This window comes from Mirounga leonina, unplaced genomic scaffold (assembly GCF_011800145.1).
Source record: "Mirounga leonina isolate KUSES-001 unplaced genomic scaffold, KU_Mleo_1.0 Mir_115, whole genome shotgun sequence".
Classification (NCBI taxonomy): Eukaryota; Metazoa; Chordata; class Mammalia; order Carnivora; family Phocidae; genus Mirounga; species Mirounga leonina.
In genome coordinates, this window is record NW_023270268.1 from 2,496,816 (window position 1) to 2,523,563 (window position 26,748).

General features: G+C 41.6%; 1 protein-coding gene and 1 non-coding gene across 8 annotated transcripts in view; both read right to left on the reverse strand.

The window, feature by feature from the left end:
* The window catches only part of CNOT10 (CCR4-NOT transcription complex subunit 10), an 81,271-nt gene extending 59,281 nt beyond the window's left edge, over window positions 1–21,990 (reverse strand). For 4 of the 7 annotated variants that reach the window (XR_004676717.1, XR_004676718.1, XR_004676719.1 and 1 more), the window contains exons 1-2: window positions 21,679–21,957; window positions 565–659 (exon numbers count right to left, since the gene is read on the reverse strand). Coding sequence is in view for 4 of the 7 variants with exons in the window: in XM_034991665.1 (XP_034847556.1) it covers window positions 565–659; window positions 21,679–21,700 (117 nt within the window). In the remaining 3 variants the exon portion in view is untranslated. Of the gene's footprint in view, window positions 1–564; window positions 660–11,329; window positions 11,547–21,678 lie in introns of those variants that run through there. The other 3 variants (XM_034991649.1, XM_034991657.1, XM_034991685.1) reach the window with 3 other exon arrangements.
* On the reverse strand, window positions 7,913–8,015 carry LOC118007158. The gene has a single exon (XR_004678292.1). It is a non-coding gene; the product is annotated as a U6 spliceosomal RNA (small nuclear RNA).
* Window positions 21,991–26,748: the final 4,758 nt, after the last annotated feature.

Here is a 26,748-nt window from a genome sequence, read left to right on the forward strand (position 1 = left end):
CGCTGTCTCTCTCTGTCAAATAAAAAAATAAAATCTTTAAAAAAAAAACAACAAAAAACAACACTGTAAGAGTTAAAACATGTTTATGAAAACACAAAAACTTGGTAATGGCTCAAATTACTCCCACTCCTTTTACCATATTTAAACTCTAATTTTTTATTTTTTTTTTATTTTTTATTTATTTATTTTTTAAAGGTTTACTATTTCTTTCTTTTTTTTTTTTTTTTTTAAGACTTTATTTATTTGAGAGCGAGAATGAGAGACAGCATGAGAGGGAGGAGGCTCAGAGGGAGAAGCAGACTCCCTGCTGAGCAGGGAGCCCGATGTGGGACTCGATCCCGGGACTCCAGGATCATGACCTGAGCCGAAGGCAGTCGCTTAACCAACTGAGCCACCCAGGCGCCCTAAACTCTAATTTTTTAAATATTAAAACTAAACCTACTCTCTAAACTTAATTCTTGAATTATTACAGAACAAAAATTATAAATTTAAAAATTCATTGTGGAAAGATTCATATTCGACAGATTCTAAAAATGGGAGCCAAAAGAAAAAATCACTGCTTACTGTGAAAGCTTGGAAAGCGCTGGTGGACAACTCCTTCTCTTGATCAGTAATCCCAGAGGACTGACTTGTCCCTTCATGTTTCTCTGCTCCCTGATCTGCAAGCACAAAAGTTTTACAGTTGTTTAGAAATAAAGTCGTACAGTAAACATGCCCTAGTTTTCTTCTGTCTTCTTCCTAATGAAGGTGCCACAGTTAGGGCTTTCTCAACAACAATGGCATATTAGGGTTATAAGTGAGTTAGAAGCCACTCCACCAAAAACTTAAAGAAATGTTTCCCTTAGCCATGGTCAAGCACAATGAAAACCCACCATCACTTATGTAAAGATTACAGCTCTGTCCATCCTGGGCTGAGAATGTTGTGTTCACTTAAAAAGATGAGATCTGCCCCCCAGCAATATATCAAAGTCCTACATATTCAAGAAATTACGCCAGACTCTGGAGACCAAAGATTATAAATATATATATAATACCTTCAAAAAGTTTATAACCCAGTTGGAATATAGTAACATTTAACAATTAGAAAACTACTTTAAGGGTGCCTGGGTGGCTCAGTTGGTTGGGGACTGCCTTCGGCTCAGGTCATGATCCCAGAGTCCCGGGATCGAGTCCCGGATCAGGCTCCCTGCTCAACGGGAAGCCTGCTTCTCCCGCTCCCACTCCCCCTGCTTGTGTTCCCTCTCTCACTGTGTCTCTGTCAAATAAATAAATAAAATCTTTAAACAAAACAAAACATTTTCAGGCCAAGAATACTTCCATAGGCTTAGAAATCCAAAAGCCAAGATTAACACATTTAAAAAGCTTCCTTAACATGATTAAGTATCCATATACCCTTTAAGATTAATGATTCCTGCCCCACAATTCAGTGTTTCAAAATTAATTTTTTTTTTAAAGATTTTATTTATTTGACAGAGAGAGACACAGCGAGAGAGGGAACACAAGCAGGGGAAGTGGGAGAGGGAGAAGCAGGCTTCCCGTTGAGCAGGGAGCCCAATGTGGGGCTCGATCCCAGGACCCTGGGATCAGGACCTGAGCCAAAGGCAGGCGCTTAACACCTGAGCCACCCAGGTGCCCCGATATTTTTTATTTAAAAACCAAATTCCAAAGTAAACATAAAAATCTCTGCTAAATAAAGTCTAAAACTACTCGAGTTCAACACTTTTAACTGTTCTGACAAATGCTTCAAAAAAAAAAATACTTTTTCTGGGGTGCCTGGGTGGCTCAGTTGGTTGAATGTCTGACTCTTGGGTTTTGGCTCAGGTCATGAACTCTGGGTGGTGGGATCAAGCCCCTCATCTGGCTCTGAATTCAGAGGGGAGTCTGCAGGAGAGTCTCTCCCTTCTCTCAAAATAAATAAATACATCTTTTTAAAAAATTGTATTTGCAGGGGCACCTGGGTGGCTCAGTCGTTAAGCGCCTGCCTTCAGCTCAGGGCATGATCCCAGGGTCCTGGGATCGAGCCTGCATCGGGCTCTCTGCTCGGCGGAAAACCTGCTTCTCCCTCTCCCACTCCCTCTCTTGTGTTCCCTCTCTTGCTGTCTGTCAAATAAATAAAATCTTTAAAAAAAAAAAAAATTGTATTTGCCAGAGAGAGCGCGAGCGAGCGTACGTGCACAAGCAGGGGGAGCAGCAGACAGAGGGAGAAGCAGGCTTCCCGCTGGGCAAGGAGCCCCATGAGGGGACTCAAAGGCAGACACTCAACCGACTGAGCCACCCAGGCATCCCAAAATAATACTTTTTCTTTCATGAAAGAAGAAGCATCACTGATCCCAACATTTGTGAGCACAATGCAGTCAAATGATCCCATCTTTTCTTGTTCACAAGAGATCTTTCTGGACTAAGCCTCATTTATATACTGTGGTAGATGATTTTTTGGGAGAGGGGCTGGCAGAAATCTTTCTTATCCTTGGGATTTGAGGCCTTGATGTCAGATAAGTGACAAGAACCTAAACCATAATATCACACTCTGGAGACAACATCATGCTTATCCAGTTTTCACAAACTTTTAAGTTTCCTCTGTAAAATTACATAGCAGTAGCCACAAAACATAGTTTCCATTCAACACTAAGAAACATACCTGAGCTTTTAATTATTTATTTAAAGGAAAGGAGACAATAAAGTTATAAAAGTTAGTAAGAATAAAAGGTAACGGGCACCTGGGTGGCTCAGTCAAGGGTCTGCCTTCGGCTCAGGTCATGATCCCAGGGTCCTGGGATTGAGCCCCACGTCGGGCTCCCTGCTTGGCAGGAAGCCTGCTTCTCCCTCTCCCACTCCCCCTGCTTGTGTTCCCTCTCTCGCTGTGTCTCTCTCTGTCAAATAAATAAATAAAATCTTTAAAAAAAAAAAAAGAATAAAAGGTAACTACATCTACAGAGCTGATAAAAATGTAGCATCTAGTGTTTCAAGGGACCATAAAAAAATGTTAAATCCTTTAAATCTTTCAGCCCTGGGGTGCCTGAGTGGCTCAGTCGTTAAGCGGCTGCCTTCAGCTCAGGTCACGATCCCCGGGTCCTGGGATCGAGCCCCGCATCGGGCTCCCTGCTCAGTGGGGAGCCTGCTTCTCCCTCTCCCACTCCCCCTGCTTGTGTTCCTTCTCTCACTGTGTCTCTGTCAAATAAATAAATAAAATCTTAAAAAAAAAAAAAATCTTTCAGCCCTTTTCACATTTATTCAATGCTGCCATCATCATCATTATAAAGACTTTGGGAATAGGAATGCAGGGAGGGAAGGAAGGCACCTTGAGAAGGCATAACCAGCTATAATGCTATGGATTATTTTAGCTTCATTTACTCTCAAATTAATCATGACATTTCTTGCTTTTCCCTGAAGTACTGAACTCAAAATACAAGTTGTACTTAATCAAGATCAGTCTTCAGAAACTGTCCTCTACAATTTACCAGTATTTCCCACTTAGAAAACTTTCTTTTGGGACGCCTAGATGGCTCAGTCGGTTAAGCGGCTGCCTTGGGCTCAGGTCATGATCCCAGGATGCTGGGATTGAGTCCCTCATCAGGCTCCTTGCTCAGCAGGAAGTCTGCTTCTTCCTCTGCCCTGCTCTGCCTGCCGCTCCCCCTGCTTATGCTCTCTCTCTCTGACAAATAAGTAAAATCCTTTTGAAAGCAAGCAAGCAAGCAAGCAAGCAAGCAAGCTAGCTTTCTTTTGATTTTTTTGGACCTTTTTTCCTCCAACTCCCTCCCCCAACTTTCAATTTTGAAAATTTTCATACCTACAGAAAAGCTGAAAGAATATACGATGAAAATGAACACCCAGGGGCACCTAGTGGTGCAGTCGGTTGAGCATCCAACTCTTGGTTTTGGCTCAGAATGTGATCTCAGGGTCCTGAGATTGAGCCCCACATCAGGCACTGCACTCCACATAGAGTCTGCTTAAAATTCTCTCTCCCTCTGCCCCTCCTGCTCATGTTCTTTCTCTCTCTCAAATAAATAAATCTTTAAAAAAATAAAAAAAAATACAATGAACACCCACATTGTCTTCACCTAGATTCACTGTTTTTTACATTAAGCTTTTTATTCTAAGATACTTGTAAATTCATATGCAGCTGTAAGAAATAATATTGAGGGGCACCTGGGTGGCTCAGTCGGTTGAGCATCCCACTCTTGATTTTGGCTCAGGTCATGATCTCAGGGGTTGTGAGATTGAGCCCCATGCTAGTCTGGCCCCGTGCTTAGTGGGAAGTCTGCTTCTTTCCCTCTGCCCCTCCCCCTGCACATGAACGTGCATTCTTTTTCTCTCTAAAATAAATAAGTCTTAAAAAAAAAATTGAGAGATTCTTTGTATCCTTTACCCACTTTCCCCCAATAGTAACATCTTGCAAAACCATACTATGGTATCACAACCAGGATGCTAACAATGTTATGGCCCAGAAACACAAATTTTCATCAACAGAAGTATCCTTCCTACTTTTTTTTTAAGATTTTATTTATTTGACAGAGAGAGAGGGGGAGAGGGGGAGTGGGAGAGGGAGAAGCAGGCTTCCTACTGAGCAGGGAGCCTGATGTGGAGCTCGATCCCAGGACCCTGGGATCATGACCTGAGCTGAAGGCAGACGCTTAACTGACTGAGCCACTCAGGCGCCCCTAGTATCCTTCCTATTATACTTCATAGCCACACTCACTTCCTCTCTGCCTCCCTACCCCTGGCAACCACTGATAGGTTGTTCTCCGTTTCAACAACTGTCATTTCAAGAACATTAGTTATATAAATGGAGATTCATAATTTTTAACATTTTGCCACATTTGCTTTCTCATTATTTACATATTTCTTTCATTGAATCATTTGAAAGTAATATGACATTTAACTTCCCTACTTCAGCATGTCTCTCCTATGATTTAAGGACATTCTCCTACATAACCAAAATAAAATAATCACACTAAGAAAAGTAATAATAATTCAATAGTATCATCTAACAAATAGTCCACTAATTTCATTCAAATTTCCCTGATGGTTCTAAGACATGTCTTTTTTTTTTTAAGATTTTATTTATTTGACAGAGAAAGACACAGCAAGAGAGGGAACACAAGCAGGGGGGAGTGGGAGAGGGAGAAGCAGGCTTCCTACTGAGCAGGGAGCCCGATGCGGGGCTCGATCCCAGGACCCTGGGATCATGACCTGAGCCGAAGGCAGACGCTCAACAACTGAGCCACCCAGGAGCCCCGGTTCTAAGACATGTTATAACTTTATTTTCCCTTCCCAATCCAGGGACCAATCAAGGCTCACACATTTCCTCAGTTAAATAGCTTTTGTTTATTTTAGTCCAGAACACTGCCTTACCATTTTTTACTTATCAAGCTGTTTTTTCCTTAAAGATTTTATTTATTTATTTGAGACAGAGAGAGTACAAGCAGGGGGAGCGGCAGGCAGAGGGAGAAGCAGAGGAAGAAGCAGGCTCCCCACTGAGCAGGGAGCACAATGCGGGGCTGATCCCAGCACCCTGGGATCATGACCTGAGCTGAAGGCAGACGCTCAACCAATTGATTGAGCCTCCCAGGCGCCCCTAGCTTAGACTCTTTAAAATAATTATTGTCTTGGGGCACCTGGGTGACTCAGTCGGTTAAGCGTCTGCCTTCAGCTCAGGTCATGATCCCAGGTGGAGTGCTGGGATCAAGCCCCGCATCAGGATCCCTGCTCAGCAGGAAGTCTGCTTCTTCCTCTACTCCTCACTCTGCTTATGCTCGGTCTCAAATAAATTTAAAAAAAAAGAGCCAAAGCTAGTTGCCTTGTAGAATGTTCCATATTCTGGGTTTATCTGATTGTTTCCTCATGCATACAGTCTAACATTTATGGCAAGAGTATTATGTTGGTGATAAAATATTAGTCATTTTTGTTTTTTTGAATATTAATCATTTTAAAAGATTTTTTAATTTATTAATTGACAGAGATCACGGCAGAGGGAGAGGGAGAAGCAGACTCCCCGCCGAGCAGGGAGCCCAATGCAGGGCTCAATCCCAGGACCCTGGGATCATGACCTGAGCCGAAGGCAGATGCTTAATCGACTGAGCCACCCAGGTACCCCAAATATTAATCATTTTTTTTTTTTAAGATTTTATTTATTTATTTGAGAGAGAGAGACAGAGAGAGAGAGAGTATGGGGGGGGGGTCAGAGGGAGAAGCAGACTCCCCGCCAAGCAGGGAGCCCGATGCGGGACTCGATCCCGGGACTCCAGGATCATGACCTGAGCCGAAGGCAGTCGCTTAACCAACTGAGCCACCCAGGTGCCCCTCATTTTTAATGTTAATATTTTAAATGGGTTTAAAAATCTACCTTTTGTTTTAAAAAGATGTCTTTTATGTTTCAATATCTCCCAAAGAACATTCTGGTTTTTTAGTTTTACTCACCAACAAAAACTCCATGCATCATTAATGGAATACTAATAAAAAGAAATATGACCATTGCACAAGTATGATGCAATGGGCTGCAAACATAGACATGTGAGGGTGATGCCACTGTTTATGACTCAGAATAAAGAAGAATTCTTTAAACTATCAAAATCTTGTGATATTTGAATTTCTTATTTATATAGATTTTTTTTTTTCAGATAGAATTGTTGCTTCGGCCTTGAATCCAAAGACCTCCAAAGCTTGAATCCAGGTGCAAAATGGGGATAAGAAAACATTTTTCAGAGTTATTGGGAGGCTTTGTTAAGAATATATGTGAAGTGATTGAAATGTATCTGGCAGAGAAAGTCCCCATATGTGGCATGGTAGTACAGACTGTATTATTTTCAACAGACAGGCAGGACCAGGTAGCACAATGAGGTGGAGACAATACCTGGAAATAAAATACGATGACCAAAACTCTAGTGCCACTTTTGAAATTAAACAGATGATACAGAAATGGAACTGGGGCAAATGTCAGCTTCCCTATTTACTAAAACGAGCATCTGTATTAGATGGCTTTTAGGGTACCCTCCAACTCAGAAATTCAGTCCCCCAAACAAGCTTCTATAAAGAAACAGCTATGTTTGTTCACAAAGCAACACTTATATCTAACTAAGGTATCAATGGAAGACAAATCTCCACATGGGGGGAAATGGCAGATCATCTTGTCCCCCAAATTTACTACTCAATAATTCCTACAAACACTACCATTACCATCACCCCAAGTTTCTCAGAAGACATTGTTCACTCTTTAACTTTGGCCATGGTGAAACACGGAACACTTGCCTGGGAGTTATTTTTTTAACTGTGATAGTTTGGCTTATATGTGATAAATTCAAGCCATGCATTCAATTAATAAATAGCTGAGAGACCACTATGGGTCAAGCATTGTTCTAAGTGCTAGCGATGTAAATGTAAACCACACAGACAAGGTTCCAGCACTTGTGAAACTAAGAGACTCCTTGGGGAGAAAAGATACAAATACAGGACTCCAGATGTGAATAATGCTATGACAATAACAGGGGCTGTGAAAGAGAGGGAGTGGGGATGGGAGGTGAGGTTGGACCTAAATCAGAAGGCAGGCATGGAAGTCCTGAGGATATAGGGCTCCAAATGTAAACCGCTTGCAGCTCTCAAACAACCATCATTCTTTCCAGCCCCTACTATGCCAGGTTCTATCTTGAGAAACTGTTTGCTTCTCCACCCTATACTACCCGCAATTTCTGCCTAACTGTAACAACAATAGCATCTAGCCTTTATTGAGCACTCACTATGTGTTAGGCACGTAAGCACCTCAGATAGCTTAACTCATTTAATTTTCAAATCAATCCTTCAGGAGTCTAGTGACTGCAAGATGCATACAGGGGGCTTCTGGGTGTGTGAGGTGTCATTAAACTCTATTTACATTCATGATGTGGGCTTTTTTTTTTTTTTTAACATTCCCAATATATATAAAAATATGGAACACTTCACGAATTTGCCTGTCATCCTCACACAGGGGCCATGCTAATCTTCTATCATTCCAATTTTAGTGTATGTGCTGCTGAAGCAAGCACGATGTGGACATTTTTGATAACTATCTAGAATCCTGTATATTCCAAGAGCATTTCAAAGAACCAGTCCTCCACAGAGCTGACTCCAAGAGCCCTGGCCAGGCACATGTTGGCAGTCAGTAAAGACTCCCAATTTCCCTCTCTCAAGAGGGAAACACAGTGCAATGAAAGCAGTATAAGCCTTGGAATCGGTCACATCTCCGGTACGGTCTCCTCTTCGCCATCTAACTCTCTGTTTGGAGATGCTAAATAAATATTACCTCCCTTCCCCTTTCCTTTTGACAAAACCATTAAAGATTCTTGCAGTTTCTCACCAATGGAGCCAGCACTGGTAGACTGCATATTTTTTTTTTTAATCTCTACTTATTCTTTTTTATTGTTATGTTAATCCCCATACATTACATCATTAGTTTTAGATGAAGTGTTCCATGATTCATTGTTTGTGCATAACACCCAGTGCTCCATGCAGTATGTGCCCTCTTTAATACCCATCACCAGGCTAACCCATCCCCCGACCCCCCCTCCCCTCTAGAACCCTCAGTTTGTTTCTCAGGGTCCATCGTCTCTCATGGTTCTTCTCCCCCCACCCCGATTTCCCCCCCTTCATTCTTCCCCTCCTGCCTTTTTTTTTTCTTAACATATATTGCATTATTTGTTTTAGAGGTACAGATCTGAGATTTAACAGTCTTGCACAATTCACAGCGCTTACCAGAGCACATACCCTCCCCAGTGTCTATCACCCAGCCACCCCATCCCTCCCACCCCCCATCACTCCAGCAACCCTCAGTTTGTTCCCTGAGATTAAGAATTCCTCATATCAGTGAGGTCATCTGATACATGTCTTTCTCTGACTTATTTCACTCAGCATAATACCCTCCAGTTCCCTCCACGTCGTTGCAAATGGCAAGATCTCATTCCTTTTGATGGCTGCATAATATTCCATTGTATATATATATATATACCACATCTTCTTTATCCATTCATCTGTTGATGGACATTTTGGCTCTTTCCACAGTTTGGCTATTGTGGACATTGCTGCTATAAACATTGGGGTGCACGTACCCTTTCGGATCCATACTTTTGTATCTTTGGGGTAAATACCCAGTAGGATTGCATACTCTTCTGAGAATCACCACTTAACACCAAGAACAAAATATAACTTGTGCTTAAGTGAACTTATCAAAGACTTAGATCTGCTCTACAAAAAAAAGGTATTCTGGTATTTGGGTTTTTTAGTATTACTTCTGATAATTAAAGTTAGCAGATAAGGGGTGCCTGGTTGGCTCAGTCAGAAGACCATGTGACTCTTGATCTCGGGGTCATGAGTTTGACTCCCACACTGGGATACTTAAATATATATATACTTAAATATATAAAACTTTCAAAATATATAAGATAAATGAAAAAAAGAGTTAGCAGATAAATTAGTATTTCATTTCCACTTCAGCATACAGATAAGAATTGAGTCCTAATAGGGAGGAGGAAAACGAATAGTTTATTAAAGAAAGTTTAAAAGGACACTATTAGGGGCACCTGGCTGGCTCCATTGGTGGATCGACTCTTGATCTCAGGGTTGTGGGTTCAAGCCCCTTGTTGGGCGTAGAGATTACTTTTTTTCCCTTAAGATTTTAACTATTTATTAGAAAGGGAGAGAGCAAGCAAGCACAAGTGGGTGGAGGGGCAGAGGGAGCAGCAGACTCCCCACTGAGCAGGGAGCCTGACGTGGGGTTCAATCCCAACACCCTGAGATCATGACCTGAGCCAAAGGCAGATGCTTAACCAACTGCGCCACCCAGGCGCTCCAGGTGTAGAGGTTACTGAAAACATAAAATTAAAAAAAAAAAAAAAAGGATAGCTTTTTCTTTAGAAAGCCAGTGACAATAAGTTATTGTTAACCTGTTTACACAATACATCTGTTTTGCAAAACTTTAGGTGTATAATAACAGTAAGGACCAATTACTTTTATTTATTTACTATTATCATTTTTTAAGATTTTATTTTGGGGGCGCCTGCTGGCTCAGTTGGTAGAGATGTGACTATTGATTATTTTGGGGGCGCCTGGTGGCTCAGTTGTTAGTCGTCTGCCTTCAGCTCAGGTCATGATCCCAGGGTCCTGGGATTGAGCCCCGCGTAGGGCTCCCTGCTCAGTGGGAAGCCTGCTTCTCCCTCTCCCACTCCCCCTGCTTGTGTTCCCTCTCTCACTGTGTCTCTCTCTGTCAAATAAATAAAATCTCCTTTAAAAAAATAAATAAATAAAATCTTTATTTTGGATTTGAAAAAAAAAAAGATGTTATTTGAGAGAGAAAGAGCACGCATGTGAGCAGGGGGAGAAGCAGAGGGAGAGGGGCAAGCAGACTCTGCACTGAGCCTGGAGCCCTATGTGGAGCTCAATCCCATGACCCTAAGATCATGACCTGAACCGAAATCAGAAGTTGGACATTTAATGGACTGAGACACGCAGGCACCCCAGATTTTATTTTTAAAGTAATCTCTACACCCAACTTGAACTCACAACCCTGAGATCAAGAGTCGCATGCTCTATTGATTGAGCCAGCCAGGTGCCCCAGAACTAATTACTTGTAAATGTGTAAAAATAGGACACAGGATTTCAGGACTCCAGAAATCGAAGAATGAGTTTAGAGTGAAGCAGAACCCTCAACTGCATGTACATCTGTCATAAAATTTTAACAATGAACACAAACACTTTAAAAAATTTTAGGAAACCCTAAGTGTTTACAACATTTATCTTCGCTCATAAGGAAGTACACAAAATTTAAACCAAATGCCAAAATTTCTTAATGTGCCATCAAGTTATCTTCATAGCTTCCTCTAAAATATACCCTCTCTAGGTTATATTCTTTTACGGGACCTCTGGGCCCAACTGCCAAAGAGTGATTTATATATACTATGAAGCAGGGGGAAATAACCCAACAATTCACCAACGCACTGAAGAGTTTAAGCTTCTACTTTCCACCATTATCCTCCAGGAACTGTAAAAGCCTCCTACAATCCTCCAGGTAAAGAGAGAAGTGAACTTTAAGATAAATAAATAAGCTAGACTCTAAGGCTTACAAGAAACTCTGAAATTCTCATTTCTACAGATATTTTGGAGAACTGAGCCCAAAGAGTAGCCTTTTCCAAGTTAACCAACCATTATTTTATTTGCATTTTTACTTCAAGATAAAACTTTAAAACAAAAATACTCCAATGGGATTATTATTTTTATTTTCCCTGTTATCTTCCTGTTTTCTATAAAGAATGGGTGTTATTTTCATAATCAGTTTTTAAAACAGTATTTGTAACTGCTGAGTTCTTACCAGAAAGAGTCTGCACATAATTCCATAATGTGTCTTTATTTGTCCAAAAGTAGTCTCCATTGCCAATTGTGAGAGTGTATGGGCGTTCATCCATAAGCTTGACTTTCCTTCTACTCTGGCCTAACGAACATGGCTGACCTTCCAGGCGCAGAGAGCTCTTAGGAGCAAAAACCTTAACACCCTTTAAGCCAACAGGCTTCATTTTGAACCAAACAATTGCTTTTAGGTTTGAACTAAGTAGAAAAGAAATACACTGCTATTTCAAAACTGAAAGAAGTCAGTTAACTGAAAGCACAGACACATTCTAATACAGAATGTTAACAACTGAAATCTGATTGGAGGAGGGTATTCCACACAAGCTACACTTTTCAAAATATAACTTCAATGATGTTCAAGAAAAGACATTTTTTTCCAAATGAATAAGGAATGTTAAAAACTAAGAAAACCTACTAGTATGGTCACAAAATAGTGTTAATGCCTTTGCGAAGGCAAGTTTTAAAAAAGGATGCCATTTCAAAGAAAAATCATTCAGGTTTGCCAAAGTTACCATATAACTGAAGTTCATACACCTCGCATGTGGTTTTCTATCACTTGGACAAGTGTCTCTGACTTACCAAAACCCTACACATATAACAGCTGATTACTACATAGCTCAGAGAAATAATATGTGGCCAGCAATGCCTCAGACTTGAGCACCCTGTCCAGCACTACAGAAATAAAGGAAGAGAATATCAAGAATCAATAATAGGGGTGCCTGGCTCAGTCGTTCAGCGTCTGCCTTCAGCTCAGGTCATGATCCCGGGGTCCTGGGATCGAGCCCCACATCGAGCTCCCTGCTCCGCGGGAAGCCTGCTTCTCCTCTCCCACTCCCCCTGCTTGTGTTCCCTCTCTCACTGTGTCTCTCTGTCAAATAAATAAAATCTTAAAAAAAAAAAAAAAAAAACAGACTCTAGGGAGCCTGGGTGGCTCAGTCATTAAGCATCTGCCTTTGGCTCAGGTCATGATCCCAGGATCCTGGGATCAAGCCCCACAGCGGGCTCCCTGTTCAGCAGGAAGCCTGCTTCTCCCTCTCCAACTCCCCCTGCTTGTTTTCCCTCTTTTGCTGTGTTTGTCAAATAAATAAATAAAATCTTTAAAAAAAAAATCAATATAACATGCTTTGGAAAAGACAGGCAAACCAGACCTCTACCATGCTGAGTATTTTTTTAAGATTTTAAGGAATCGCTACACCCATTGTGGGGCTCGAAAAACCTCAAGATCAAGATCACACTCCACTGACTGCCAGCCAGGCACCCTGCTGGGGAGTATTTTAATTTTCATACTGGAGCGTAGTTTTTATGCACAGAAAAGAGATTTGCTCTAGTTTTCAAATATTAATACTTGATTTATTAATGTTATAAATTCAGAAAGCCTAGATTTCCCTTAAGCTTTTACATTCAACTTAGACTTTTTTTAAGATTTTATTTATTTGTGAGAGAGAGAGAGAGAGCACGCATAAGCAGAGGGAGAGGGAAAAACAGGCCCCCCGCTGAGTAAGGAGTCCGATGTGGGACTCAATCCCAGGACCCTGGGATTATGACCTGAGCTGAAGGCAGATGCTTAACTGACTGAGTCATCTGTCCCATCTTTTTCTTTGTTTAGGTTCTATTTTTAAGTAGTCTCTATGCCCATGGTGGGGCTTGTACTTACAACCCCAAGAGCAAGATTTGCATGCTCTACCAACTGAGCCAGCCAGGCACCCCACAACTTAGACATTTTATTTGGGGTTTTAATTTTAAAGGGCTGTGATGAACGTTTGATCTCCCTTACAAAGTTAGACACATTGAGACATAAAATTTCTACTACTTTAATATATTCAATTTTAAGTACAATTGACTTGAAAAGAAAATTTTCTGAGAACTTTAATAACTTATAAATCTAAAAAAATTTAACTTACGAAAATAGTGACTCAGGTACTCTTTAATGTCCATGCAAAAATATATAGTTAAGGTTTCAACTTAAGTTCACATGTACAAATCAACTATATACTCAATTATATATTTAAAATTGGAATCATAAGACCAGGGGCGCCTGGGTGGCTCAGTCATTAAGCGTCTGCCTTCGGCTCAGGTCGTGATCCCAGAGTCCTGGGATTGAGCCCCGCATCGGGCTCTCTCTTCAGCAGGGAGCCTGCTTCTCCCTCTCCCTCTGCCTGCTGCTCCCCCTCCTTGTGCGCTCTCTCTCTCTGTCAAATAAATAAAAATCTTAAAAAAAAAAAAAAAAGGAATCATAAGACCAATACATTACTCTAAATTCCTAAACATTAAAGACACTTGAAATATCAAATGTAGGTCACTATTATATCAACTCCTTATCCTGAAAACTAGTAAATGAAAAGGATGAATTTTCGGGCGCCTGGGTGGCTCAGTTGGTTAAGCGACTGCCTTCGGCTCAGGTCATGATCCTGGAGTCCCGGGATCGAGTCCCGCATCGGGCTTCCTGCTCGGCGGGGAGTCTGCTTCTCCCTCTGATCCTCACCCCTCTCATGCTCTCTCTCTCATTCTTTCTCTCAAATAAATAAATAAAATCTTTAAAAAAAAAAAAAGGATGAATTTTCAAGTTTTTAACATTTAACATGCCTTTCTGGGAAGAGTTATAGTTCATTCCCAGTTGATATGGGAGAGCTATTCTTTATATAGTATCAGCAAATAAATGTAAACAGTAATAGAACTAGGAAAAGTGCCACTGTGCAACCCCCAATGATATAACTGATCATCAATGGTGGATGTTTACATGATTCCAAATTATTACCCCATAGATTACTTCTAATTGCAATTGGAAAAAGATGTTCCTGTCACTACCTTAACAAACTGATGAAATTTAGCATCACTAACAATGGACAAGTTGAAATTGACATTATGCACTTTATATAAAGCATACAAAATCATCTAAAAAGTATCTCAAAAATATGGTAAACCTAAATCTAATCAAGTCTGCAGAAGCAACAACTTTCAGTTCATGGAAAATACAGAAGACAAGGAACTAATTAAAGGATACTAAGAAGAAACAATTAGACAAATCCAGAATGTGGGATATTTTACAAGACAATTGATTCAAAAATCACTGTCATACAACAAAACAAAACATAAAGGAATACTAGGAATTAATATACTGAAGAGACTTAAAATATATATACATATATAATGTGTAAACTATGACTGGATCTTAGTTTGAAAAGCAGGTTTTTTTAATTGAAGTTTAATTAACGTAGTGTTATATTAGTGTCAGGTGTACAACATGTTGATGGAACAAGTCTATACACTACTGAGTGCTTGCCACAGTAGGTGCAGTTAATACATTATTACAGTATTATTAACTCTATTCCCTATGCTGTACTTTTCATCTTTTTAACTTACTATTTTTTATTTTTTTTAAAGATTTTATTTATTTATTTGACAGAGACAGCGAGAGAGGGAACACAAGCAGGGAGAGGGGGAGTGAGAGAGGGAGAGGGAGAAGCAGGCTTCCTGCAGAGCAGGGAGCCCGATGCGGGGCTCGATCCCAGGACCCTGAGATCATGACCTGAGCCGAAGGCAGATGCTTAACGACTGAGCCACCCAGGCGCCCCTACTATTATCTTTTAACTGATACTTTGCCAGATAAGCACAGCTTCTTTAAGCTTTTAAATAGCATTTTTATGACAACTGGGAAATTTAATATATTCAAATATTAATTTTCTAAAGTATGACAATGGTTATATAGGTGAATGGCCTTTTTTTTTTTAAGATTTTATTTACTTATGTGACAGAGAGAGAGAGTGAGAGCAGGAACACAAGCAGGGAAGAGTGGGAGAGGGAGAAGCAGGCTTCCCGCCGAGCAGGGAGCAGGGAGCCTGATGCGGGGCTCCATCTCAGGACCCTGGGATCATGACCTGAGCCAAAGACAGATGCTTAAGGACTGAGCCACCCAGCTGCCCCGAATGGCTTTATTTAAAAAAAAAATGCATGTGAGGGGTGCCTGGGTGGCTCAGTCAGTTAAGCATCTGCCTTCAGCTCAGGTCATGATCTCAGGGTCCTAGGATCGAGCCCTGCGTTGGGCTCCTTGCTCAGTGGGGAGCCTACTTCTCTCTCTCCTGTTCCCCCTGCTTGTGCTCACACTCTGTCAAATAAATAAAATCTTTAAAAATGCATAGTGAAATATTTAGAGATGAAGTGTCTATAACTTATTTAGAAATGATTCAATACTAAAAGTTGTAGCTAGAGATAGAGGAAGTAAATATGGCAAAATGTAACAATCGTTAACTAGGTGGTGGGCATATGGATACTCATTTTTTCAATTTTTTGGATGTTTAAAATCCTTTGTAATACAAAGTTGAAAAAATTTCATATATGCACAGATTCCTTACTGGACCCTGAAGAAAGCAAATGATAGGACAGTATTACATAGTTTATTTCCTCATCTGCATATATATTTATTTATTTATTTAAGAGTGAATTTATTTATTTGAGAGAGAGAGAGAGAGAGGGTGCATGTGCATGCATGCAGAGGAGCAGAGGGGGAGGGAGAGGGAAGGGGCAAAGAATCTCAAGCAGACTCTGCCCTGAGCATAGAGCAGGACTCTATCCCACAACCCATGAGATCATGACCTGAGCCAAAACCAAGAGTCCGGAGCTTAACCAACTGAGTCACCCAAGTGACCCTGCACATACATATTTTTAAGTCAATATGAGCTAGGGTAGGAATAGGAGAAGTCTGGAAGAACACACAAACTCAGTACAAGCTACCTGGAGGCAGAGACCGGGTAGAGGCAACAGAGAATTTAATACTTTTTACCTTATACATTTAATAATAATCATCAGTTTTGGGTGTCTTTAATAAAATAAAATAGCCTTGGCTTAAATTTTTCCCATTTGTTTGTTGTTATCATTTCTGTGGCCATCCTGGCTCAAAATTTCAAAGCCATCTGTAAGTACTCTTTTCCTGATTTCCTATTACCCATCAGGTCCTATCTTTCCCTTATTCATAATATTGTTAACCTTTTCCTATTAAGCCTACTACAGCCAGCCTCACAGTTCAAATTCTCAGATAGATTCAAATCTAGGATGTTGTGTCCTAATTCCAGCCATTTTCTCCCTTCAGATAACCATGAAAAAATAAGGTCAAATAAATCATCCTAAAACACTGTTGGTACTTCCTTAATCAAAAATCCAACCAGTTTCACATCACTTTTATATGTCATATAGGGACATGGACCTTGTGAACCTCCCAATGCCCCCCCCTCAATCTTTGTCTCTGGTTGGTCCCCCATCCACCCTCCTCTACAGTTTGGCTGAAATACAAATCAGAGCATGAGAACCGCTGGCAGATCAGTCACTGAGAAGCCACACAATCCAGAAGCACAGGTCAATTTGTTTCTCAGGGAGTAAGTCTTTACCAGTTGGAAACAGGAAATGGGAGGAAACTGGACAGATAAATTATCCCTTTTTTTTCTCTTCATATGAACTATTCTGGAGTGTAGTTTCTCCTTTAAACCCTTTCAGAAAAATCCCTTATGCAAGTGACATGCTCTGTCTCTTAGCTCAAGGTGAAACAGGAGCCAGGTATTAATGTACTGCACCTTCCTTTGCCTTACTTTTTTCTCTCTCTCACTTTTACCATCTTGAGTTTGCACCTTCCAAATAAAAAGCACTTTGAGTTCTGCTTCTCAGAGGATGTGAGCTAAATAGTACACCTTACCTCAGTTGATACACTTAAGCTACAACCCTATGAGATAAATAAAAATGCTATTGGGGGGCACCTGGGTTGGCTCAACTGGTTGAATGTCCGACTCTTGGTTTCAACTCAGGTCATGATCTTGCAGTTGTGGGATCGAGCCCCAAGTCCGGCAGAGTCTGCTTCAGATTCCTTCTCCCTCTCCTTCTGCCCTCGCTCCCCCTGCTTTCTCTCTAATCAATAAATAAAATCTTTAAAAAAAATAAAGGGACACCTGGGTGGCTTAGTCAGTTAAGTGTCTGCCTTTAGCTCAGGTCATGATCCCAGGGTCCTGGGATCAAGTGCCACGTCGGGCTCCCTGCTCAGTGGGGAGCCTGCTTCTCCCTCTCCCTCTGCAACTCCTCCTACTTGTGCTCGCTCTCTTTCTCTCTGTGTCAAATAAATGGATGAAATCTTAAAAAATAAGATAAAATAAATAAAATAAAATAAAATAAAATGCTATTAGAAGTTAGGGGGCACCTGGCTGGCTCAGTTGGTAGAGCATGTGACTCTTGGTCTTGGGGTTATTAAGTCTGAGCCCCATGTTTGTGTATAGAGATTACTGAAAAATAAAATCTTAAAAAAAAAAGTTAGAAAACTGCTAGGACACCCATCTTACAAATGAAGAAACTGAGGTCCAACTAAGAACCTTTCCTAAGGAAAAAGGTTTCTGCTCACTTACTATACCCAATTAGTTCACAAATTCTGCCAGTTTTACTCCCTAAACATTCTCGTATCTGCCTCTCCTTTCCATCCTACCGCTTACCCCAAAGTAATATCAGCCCACATTTAAAAAAAAATCAGGCCCTGAGATGATGTCATTTTAACCCTTTATTAATGCTGAGACACAGATACTGTTATCATTCTCATTTTACAGAGGAAAGCTGAGGCTTAAAAAGGGTCTTAACATTTAACCAAGGGGTGCATGGGTGGCTCAGTTGGTTGAGCATCTGACTCATTTATATATTTATTTGAGAGCGCACGAGCAAGCAAGCAGGGGAGAGGGGCAGAGAGAGTATCTGAAGCAGACTCCCTGCTGAGCACAGAGCCCCACATGGGGTTCGATCTCACAACCCTGAGATCATGACCTGAGCTGAAATGAAGAGTTGGACACTTAACCAACTAAACCACCCAGGCACCCCAAGCGTCTGACTCTTGATCTCAGCTCAGGTCTTAATCTCAGAGTCAGCGAGTTCAAGCTCTCTGTTGGGCTCCATGCTGGGTGTGGAGCCTACTTTACAAAAGAAAATTTGCCCAAGGTCACATGGATACCAAGTGGTAGAGCTAGGATGAACCCAGGCTGTCTGGTTTCAAACCCCTTACTTCTATCTCTTCATCAGTTCTTACCTACCTCAGTTAAAACATAAATCATGTCACATGATGCTCTTGCTGAAATCTCCCAATGGCTTCCCATTAGAATGAACTCAAACTGACATAGGCCAGCCCAACACAACTGAATTCATCTTTCATGCTCCTTTGCTCACCATGCTATAAATACGTATCGAGTGCCTCCTATATGCCAGCCATTGTTCTAGGCACTGGAGATAAGAGCAAGACTAACACAGATAAAAGTACCTCTCTTCGAGGTGCTTATATTCAAGGGGTCTTCGCACTCTCTTTAAACATTTTCCAAGGGGTCTGTACATTTGTTGCTCCTCTTACCTGGATCATTTTCCCCCCCCATGGCTGGCTCTTTATATTGAGGGTTCCAATGTTACTTCTAAGAGAGCCCTTCCAATCTATTCAAAACAGGGTCCTTGCTCTCATTATCCTCTCATATCCTACTCATTGTCCTTTTTGTCACAATATTTATCACAACTTAAAAGTCACAATTATTTCTTATTTTGTTTACATGTTTATCTGTCTTTCATACTATAAGCTTCAGGACTACAGAGATTATGTTAGTGCCTGGCAAAGCAGGCCATGGGTAAATATTTACGGAATAAATTAATATCACAACATTAGCTGGCTTTAGCTATTCTCTGGCCTTCCAGTCTTGTTTCACTTAAATCTACCCCCTCCCACACTATGATCAGGTCACTTACTTTCTTTTCTTTTTTTTTTTTAAAGATTTTATTTATTTATTTGACAGAGAGAAACATAGCGAGAGAGGGAACACAAGCAGGGGGAGTAGGAGAGGGAGAAGCAGGCTTCCCCGCAGTGCAGGGAGCCCGATGTGGGGCTCAATCCCAGGACCCTGGGATCATGACCTGAGCCGAAGGCAGATGCTTAACGACTGAGCCACCCAGGCGTCCCAGGTCACTTACTTTCTTAAACGCTTTCATGGGTCTCTTTTCTTACCTAATTAAGAATAAGCACACAATACCCTCCATGACAAGGGCTCTGAGCTCAGGAGCTCAGAGATGAAGCAGCATATAAACTAGACTTTGAATGAAGAGAGTGTTTACCAGATTGAGAAGAGAAAGGAAGATACCACTTTCCCTTCTTTCTTACCAGTCAGAAACTCAAAAGAACACAATGCTTTTCAAGAGAGTCATTTCTGGTGTGAAGAGCTAGGTGTGTTGACATAGAAACATCAGCTGGAAACAGACTGTGAAGTTTCACAAATGACATTAAAGGGTGAGGATGTGATGCACACAAGATGGTGCAATCTTAGAAAGTTTACAGGGGTGGGAATAGTATGTTCCAATTCGTGTTTTAGAATAAAAAGACAGCAGTGAGAAGAATGGACTGGATAGGAAGAGAAACAAACAGCAGTCAGAAGGCTGCTTAATGTGAAACAGACCCCATTAAGAGATAAAAGCTAGAATCACAGCAGGTGAAATGGGGATGGAGAGGAGGAGAGATTCAAAGGAACCACATTAAACACTCATCTACTTAATACATATTTAACATTATCTAGGTAAGAATTTCCTACAACATGGCCTATAAACTTCAACCAAAGACACAGTCCCAAATCGCCCTGGACCTTACTCCTCCACTACACGTATTACATAGCTACGTTACATGGCTATATTACATACATCCTACCAAATGGATGTACCACTGTATTAGGGCTCTCACAAACTGAGCAGTAGGTCTTCAAAGGCAGGGAGTGTGTCATACCCATTTCTTCAATATCCAAGGCAGTGCCTGGTACTCAATCTTTGTGAGTGAATGAACAAGTAGAAGAATGCTTTATGACTGAGGTAGGACTTGAAAACTAGATGGGCTTTAGGCCTAAAAAGGTCATTCCAGGCAAGTGCAAAAGATATGGGCAAGGAGGAATGGTAAACCTGGGGAACAGATAACGGTCATCAATTAAGAAGGAAGATGCTGGTCCCCTTCGTCCAGCCTTGGACAAGTCATGCTTATTTCCTGCCTGGAACATTCTCCCTATCCACCCTAACCATTCCATATGGCTCCTTCATTTCATGTGGGTATTTGCTCAAATATCACTTCACCCGAGCCTTTCTGTGACCAGCCTACCTAAAATTCTACAGCATATTCTATTATCCTGACTTTGTAAACCTTTTCTCTATTGTTTTTCTTCTCAGTTTACTGAAGAGATCTTTCAACAATTTTATTCATCTGTACCTATATAAGGATTGGCTCACTTTCATTTCAAATCAAGTCCATCTGTCCCTTACTGAGATCAAAATCTACAGAATATAGAGACTGTCTTTTCTTTTTTTTAAATTTCACTGCAAAAAGTCTTAGTGTTGACCACTTCTAAGATCTGTCAGTTAAACTCTCCCAACATAATTGAGATGCCACAGAGAACATTAATTTCTTTTTTTTTTTTTTTAAGATTTTATTTATTTATTTGACAGAGAGAGAGATAGCGAGAGCAGGAACACAAGCAGGGGGAGTGGAGAGCGAGAAGCAGGCTTCCTGCCGAGCAGGGAGCCCGATGTGGGACTCGATCCCAGGACCCTGGGATCATGACCTGAGCCGAAGGCAGACGCTTAACGACTGAGCCACCCAGGCGCCCGAGAACATTAATTTCTTAAAAGACACATATCGCAGATCGTCCCAGAGGTAGGCAGGAAAGAATTTTACATACCCTAATGGAGAAGATTCTAGGAATGGAGCAGTAATCCATAAAGAAAATAATCGAGATTAAATTAATTAACCTTGAGGAACTACGGGAAAATAGGTTCTAAACCCAAGATATCTGCGAGCATAGAACGAATAGAGACGCTCTAATGTTATGTCTACTTAAATAGTTTTCACAAAACTAATTACACAGGACGTCGCTGACCAGAGGCAGGCTTATGTGGGGCAAACAGCCCAGGTGAGTCTTATCCTGAGCCAGGGGACTTAAGGCAGCTGTGTGCTCCAGGGTGAACTTTGCTTGTTCTGCCTTCCCCACTGGAAAACCGAAAAGCCTGTGAAGTGGTTACATTTAAGTCAGATATTCTGGAGAGTGGGGCAAAGGCGGTCAGTAGTGGCTTCATACTGCACTTAGATAAAAACAAAAACAAAAACAAACTATCGATCTGGGGCCCAAAGACTCACATATGGGACGGTCGAGGGAGAGGACGGGGGAGACAAATGCACACCCAAATTAAAATCGCCCTCGGGCCCCCACCCCCTAGTCCCCACAGACTCAGCGCCAGGGTCGGCCCACCCCTGCGTGTCCCACCGCTTCAGCACACGGGGCGTGGGAGCCTCACCTGCAGGCTTGTCTGCAGCCATCTTCCCAGCCCAGCTTAGGTTCTTCCCCGCAGGTGGCGTGGCCTCGATTCCAGCTGCCGAGTTAGCTGCGGTCCTGGACCCCGGAAGACGAGCCCACCCCGGCTCCGGGCCCCTGGGTTCCGGCCTGGGGAGTGGGGAGGCGGCGGGCTGAGGAAGTGACGAAGGCTAGTTCGCGTCGTCTAGCAACAAGAGGCAGAGTCTCAGGCCGGGTAGCCCCACTGACTCCCGCCAGGGACAGCTTCCGCTCCACGGCATCCTGGTACACACCACTTCCGGGGGCCGCCGCGGGTGTGGGAACTGCGGCTGGCCCCGCCCCACGCAGGCGTCCCCCGAGCGCCCCGCCCCCGGCGGCGTGTGCGTGTGCGTGTGCGTATGCGTGCGCGCCCGACCGGACGGATGCTCACTCGGGGTTGTGGGCGTGTGCTGGGTAGCCGGGGAGGGATCTGCACGCGATTACCCCTTGCTTATCCTGGTCAAAATTCCTAAGTGTCAGAGCTTTCCTCCCGCGTTTTACGTAAAATCGCAATAATAACACCTGACACCTGTACGCTTCCACTGATTTCTCCCAATTCTGTGAGAAGACACTTGCAATTCCCGTAAACGAAACATTTTATTTTAGAATAGTTTTATATTTGCAGAAAAATTGCAAAGATGATACATAGAGTTCCTGTATACTCCCCACCTAGTTTCCCGTGTTGTGAGCATCATAGATTTTGACTGAATAACTGGTACATCCGTCACATCTAAGAAACGACCTTGATTGGTACATTACCATATATTTTTTGTAACTTCATCAATTTTCCCCACTGTCCCCATTCTGTTCCAGGATTGTCAAGGACATCACATTACATTCCTTATGTCTTCTTAGGCTAGTCTTGACTGTGATAGTTTCTCAGATTTCTCTTGTCCTTGATGATTTTGACAGCTTTAGGGAGTACTGGTCAGGATTTTTGAAGACTGCACATTTGATTTGATTTATTTTCTTCATGGTTATGAAGCTGGCACCCAGACATTCATCCTGTCAATTCAGAACAGAAGCAAATTGTCCCCAGGCACAGCTGGACCAAACAAGGAACACTTAGGCCTAGCCTCCAGGGATAGGAATGCCTGCTTTATCTTTCAAAGCAACCTGTGGGACAAGTAGTTAATCAGCACTAGCCTAGCGATAACAATTATCAAATATATCTAATGAAATCTTTAGCATAAAGAATAAAGGTATATTTTAGATTCCAATTCTCTTGAAATGGAAAAGACCTACAGAGGACCAGACAAAGTGGCATGGCATCAGGACACCTGCTAACATGACTTCATGGGCCTTCAATCAATGGGGTCTACCTTCTCAGGACACCCTTGCCCCTGTTAGCTAGGATGCAGCAGGGAAGTTACTTAGATCAGAGGGCTAAAAGCTCTCAGTAGAAGGGAGGAGCGGGAAGGGACAAAAGCAGGGGAGGAATGTGTTTTGTTTTGCAGAACCAGCAGTTCCAACCAAGGAGACTACCCGGCTAGGTGTTTCACATGATAGCCCCTTACATGAGACAGTTTGAGCAGGACTAGAGCTGAGGATCTATGCAGAAGCCCCACTGAGTTGTCTTTTTATTTTTTTAAAGATTGTATTATTTTATTATTATTTTTGTTATTATTAGAGAGGGAAAGGGAAAATCTTAGGCAGGCTCCATGCCCATCTCACAACCCTGAGATCATGACCTGAACCAAAATCAAGAGTCGGACGCTTAACTGACTGAACCACCCAGGTGCCCCCAAGAAGATTTTATTTTTAGGTAATCTCAATACCCAACATGGGGCTTGAACTTACAACCCCGAGATCAAGAGCTGCATGCTCTATTAATCGAGCCAGCCAAGAGCCCCTTTATTATTTATTTATTTATGTATTTATTTTTTATTATTTTTCCCCAAGTTGTCTTAAAGTTGCCTTTAGCTCATTATAACACTAAGATCTCTTCCTATAGGTGGGATTTTCTGCCATTTCTTGAACATACCTATATGCACTAGCATGTTAATGTGTTAGACAAGCATAGGTGAAGCAAAGAGTGTAAGTAATAGAATATATATAAGTTCCTTAATGTATATGCAAGCTACCTGCCCTGCCCACTAATACAGTGACTAAAAGCATCCTGTACTAATCCATAGGAAGACAGTGCTTTGAGAACTGTCTGTCTCCTTACAAGTAACGAGTAATAAAAAGTTCTTTGCTTTTGGGGCGCCTGGGTGCCTCAGTTGGTTAAGTGTCTGCCTTCGGCTCAGGTCATGATCTCAGGGTCCTAGAATTGAGTCCCACATCAGGCTCTCTGGTCAGTGGGGGATCTGCTTCTCCCTCTCACTCTCCCTCTTTGCACTCCCTCACTCTCTCTATTAAATAAATGAAATTAAAAAAAAATTTTTTGAAAACAAAAAGCTCTTTGCTTTCAACACTTCTTTGGGTTATGTTCAATTTGATGCACCCCAAGTGCAGCACCCCTTGAGTTCAGTTATAGTTAGACTAGGATTATGGGCTTTTAGGAGGAAAACCAGAGGTGACTTGCCATTCTCATCACATCAAATGAAGATTACATGCTAGCAAATGATGATGTTAACTTTGATCACCTGGCTCAGGTAGAGTCTGCCAGTCTTCTCCACTGTAAAGTTACTTCCACACTCCACTCTTTGGAAGTGAGTCATTAAGTGCAGTTCACACTCAGGTTGGGGAGTGGAGGATGTTTTAAACTCTACCTCCCGCAGTGAGGAGTATATATGTAGATAACCTTCTCTAAGGGAGATTTGTCTCTTCTCCCCCATTTAGTTACTTATTTAACCATAAATTTTATGAGTATGGACTCATGATTGTGTTTACAATTCAATATTAAATTACTTTGTTGCTGAAATTGTTTCAGCTTTATTAATTAGGAGCTTTTTCAGGTAGGCTCCTATGTCCCTTTTAAGTGGTTGCCCACTTTTAAAAAAACCTTTTTTATTCACATTAACGTTCACATAGAAAAGTGCACAAATCATAAGTACAGTTTATTGAATTTTCAACATATCCACATAACTAACGCCCAGAGAAAGGACAACAAACTACCTGGAACTAGAGGCCCCCCTAATGCCTCCTCCCATTTCTCCACAAGGGTAGTCACTAAACTAATGGCTAACACCATGGATTAGTTTCACCTGTATTCAAATTTAATACAAATGGACCATACAGCATATATATATTTATTTTATTTTATTTTATTTTTTTAAAGATTTTATTTATTTGACAGAAAGAGACACAGTGAGAGAAGGAACACAAGCAGGGGGAGTGGGAGAGGGAGAAGCAGGCTTCCCGCATACAAGGGACCCCAATGCATGGCTCGATCCCTGGGATCGTGACCTGAGCTGAAGGCAGACGCTATCGACTGAGCCACCCAGGGGCCCCTATATATATTTTTTTAAAGACTTATTTATTTTATTTTATTTTATTTTTAAAGATTTTATTTATTGAGAGAGAGAGCAAGGGAGAGAGAAAGCACGAGTGGGGCAGGGGGCAGAGGGAGAGGGAAAAGCAGACTCCCCACTGAACAGGGAGCCTGATTTAGGGCCTGATCCCAGGACCCTGGGACCATAGCTTGAGCCAAAGGTGACTGAGCCATCCAGGCACACCTTATTTATTTATTTTAGAGTGAGAGAGCATGCAAGAGTTGGGGGAAGGACAGAGGGAGAGGGAGAAAATTTCAAGCAGACTCCCTGCTGAGCATGGACCTGATTCAGGGCACAGTCCCACAAACCTGAGATAATGACCTGAGTTGGACACTTAACCGACTGAGCCATCCAAGCATCCCCATACAGTATATTTTTCTTGGAGTCTAGCTTCTTTTGCTCAACAATATGAGATTCATCCATGTTGTTGAGTCTGTAGCTTGTTTCTCATTGTTATGTAATGTTCCATTATGTTAATTATTCTGTAATTTATGTGCTCATTTTATTGTCTGTATTGAATAAGGCCAATATGAATATTCTAGTATATATTTTGATGTATATGTTTGTAGGGGCCAAGGGCAGGCTGACCCAAGATGGGTCACTTTGGCATAGGGCAAACATCTTTATTTTCCAAACATCTCTTCCCACCTTCCTGCTAAAGGTCTTTTTCTCCCTTTGTATCTTCAGACCCCTACCCCTTTCCTTAGCTCATATAAGCCTCATGTGACTCACTGTCTTTGGAATTTCCATGTCTGTGTGGACTGCTCATATGTATGCTATTAAAGTTGATTTTTTTCCCCACTAATCTGTCTCATCTCAGCTTGAGTCTTAGTCCAGCTAGAAGAACTCTGAAGGGCAGAGGAGATTCTTTCTCCCCAACATGTTAGAGCTCACATAAAAAGATGCCTGAAGTGCTTACTAATCTTGCTTAAGGAAGGATCCTCTCAAGAAAAGAGAATTAGGTGGAACCTCTTAAATAATTTGGACTTGTGCTGGATGATTTTAAAGAGGGATTAGGCAGGTGGAGGGGGCAATTTAGAATTAGATTCACTCAGGAAACAGGCAATTCAGTGATTAAGGGTCTTAATTTTTATCTGGGAGACAGGAGGATTAAAGAAAGACTAGAGTTGTCATTGGTCAAGGGGCAGCATCACTCATGTTAGAAGAAGGGGGTGTTCCCTCATTTTTACAGTTGTGGAGGGCTTTGTTTTTTGTCTTGTTCCAAACACAGTCATGCTGTAAACTTCTCTGAACATTGTTCATATTCTGTGATTGTTTATGTCCATTTGGGAACATTCTGCTATGAAGAATTATTTTTATTTTCTTAGCAGGACCTAGATGTCAACAGAGTCATTTTTAAATTTCTCACAGGTGGTCACTTTTCTTGTTCTTCTTCCTCATTTCATAGATAAGGAAACTGAGGCAGAGGTGTTAACCCACTTTCCCAAGTCACAAGACAAATAAGTGACTATTATCTTAACCACCACATTCAGCTTTTTTTTTTAAAGATTTTATTTATTTATTTGAGAGAGAGAATGAGATAGAGAGAGCATGAGAGGGGGGAGGGTCAGAGGGAGAAGCAGACTCGCTGCTGAGCA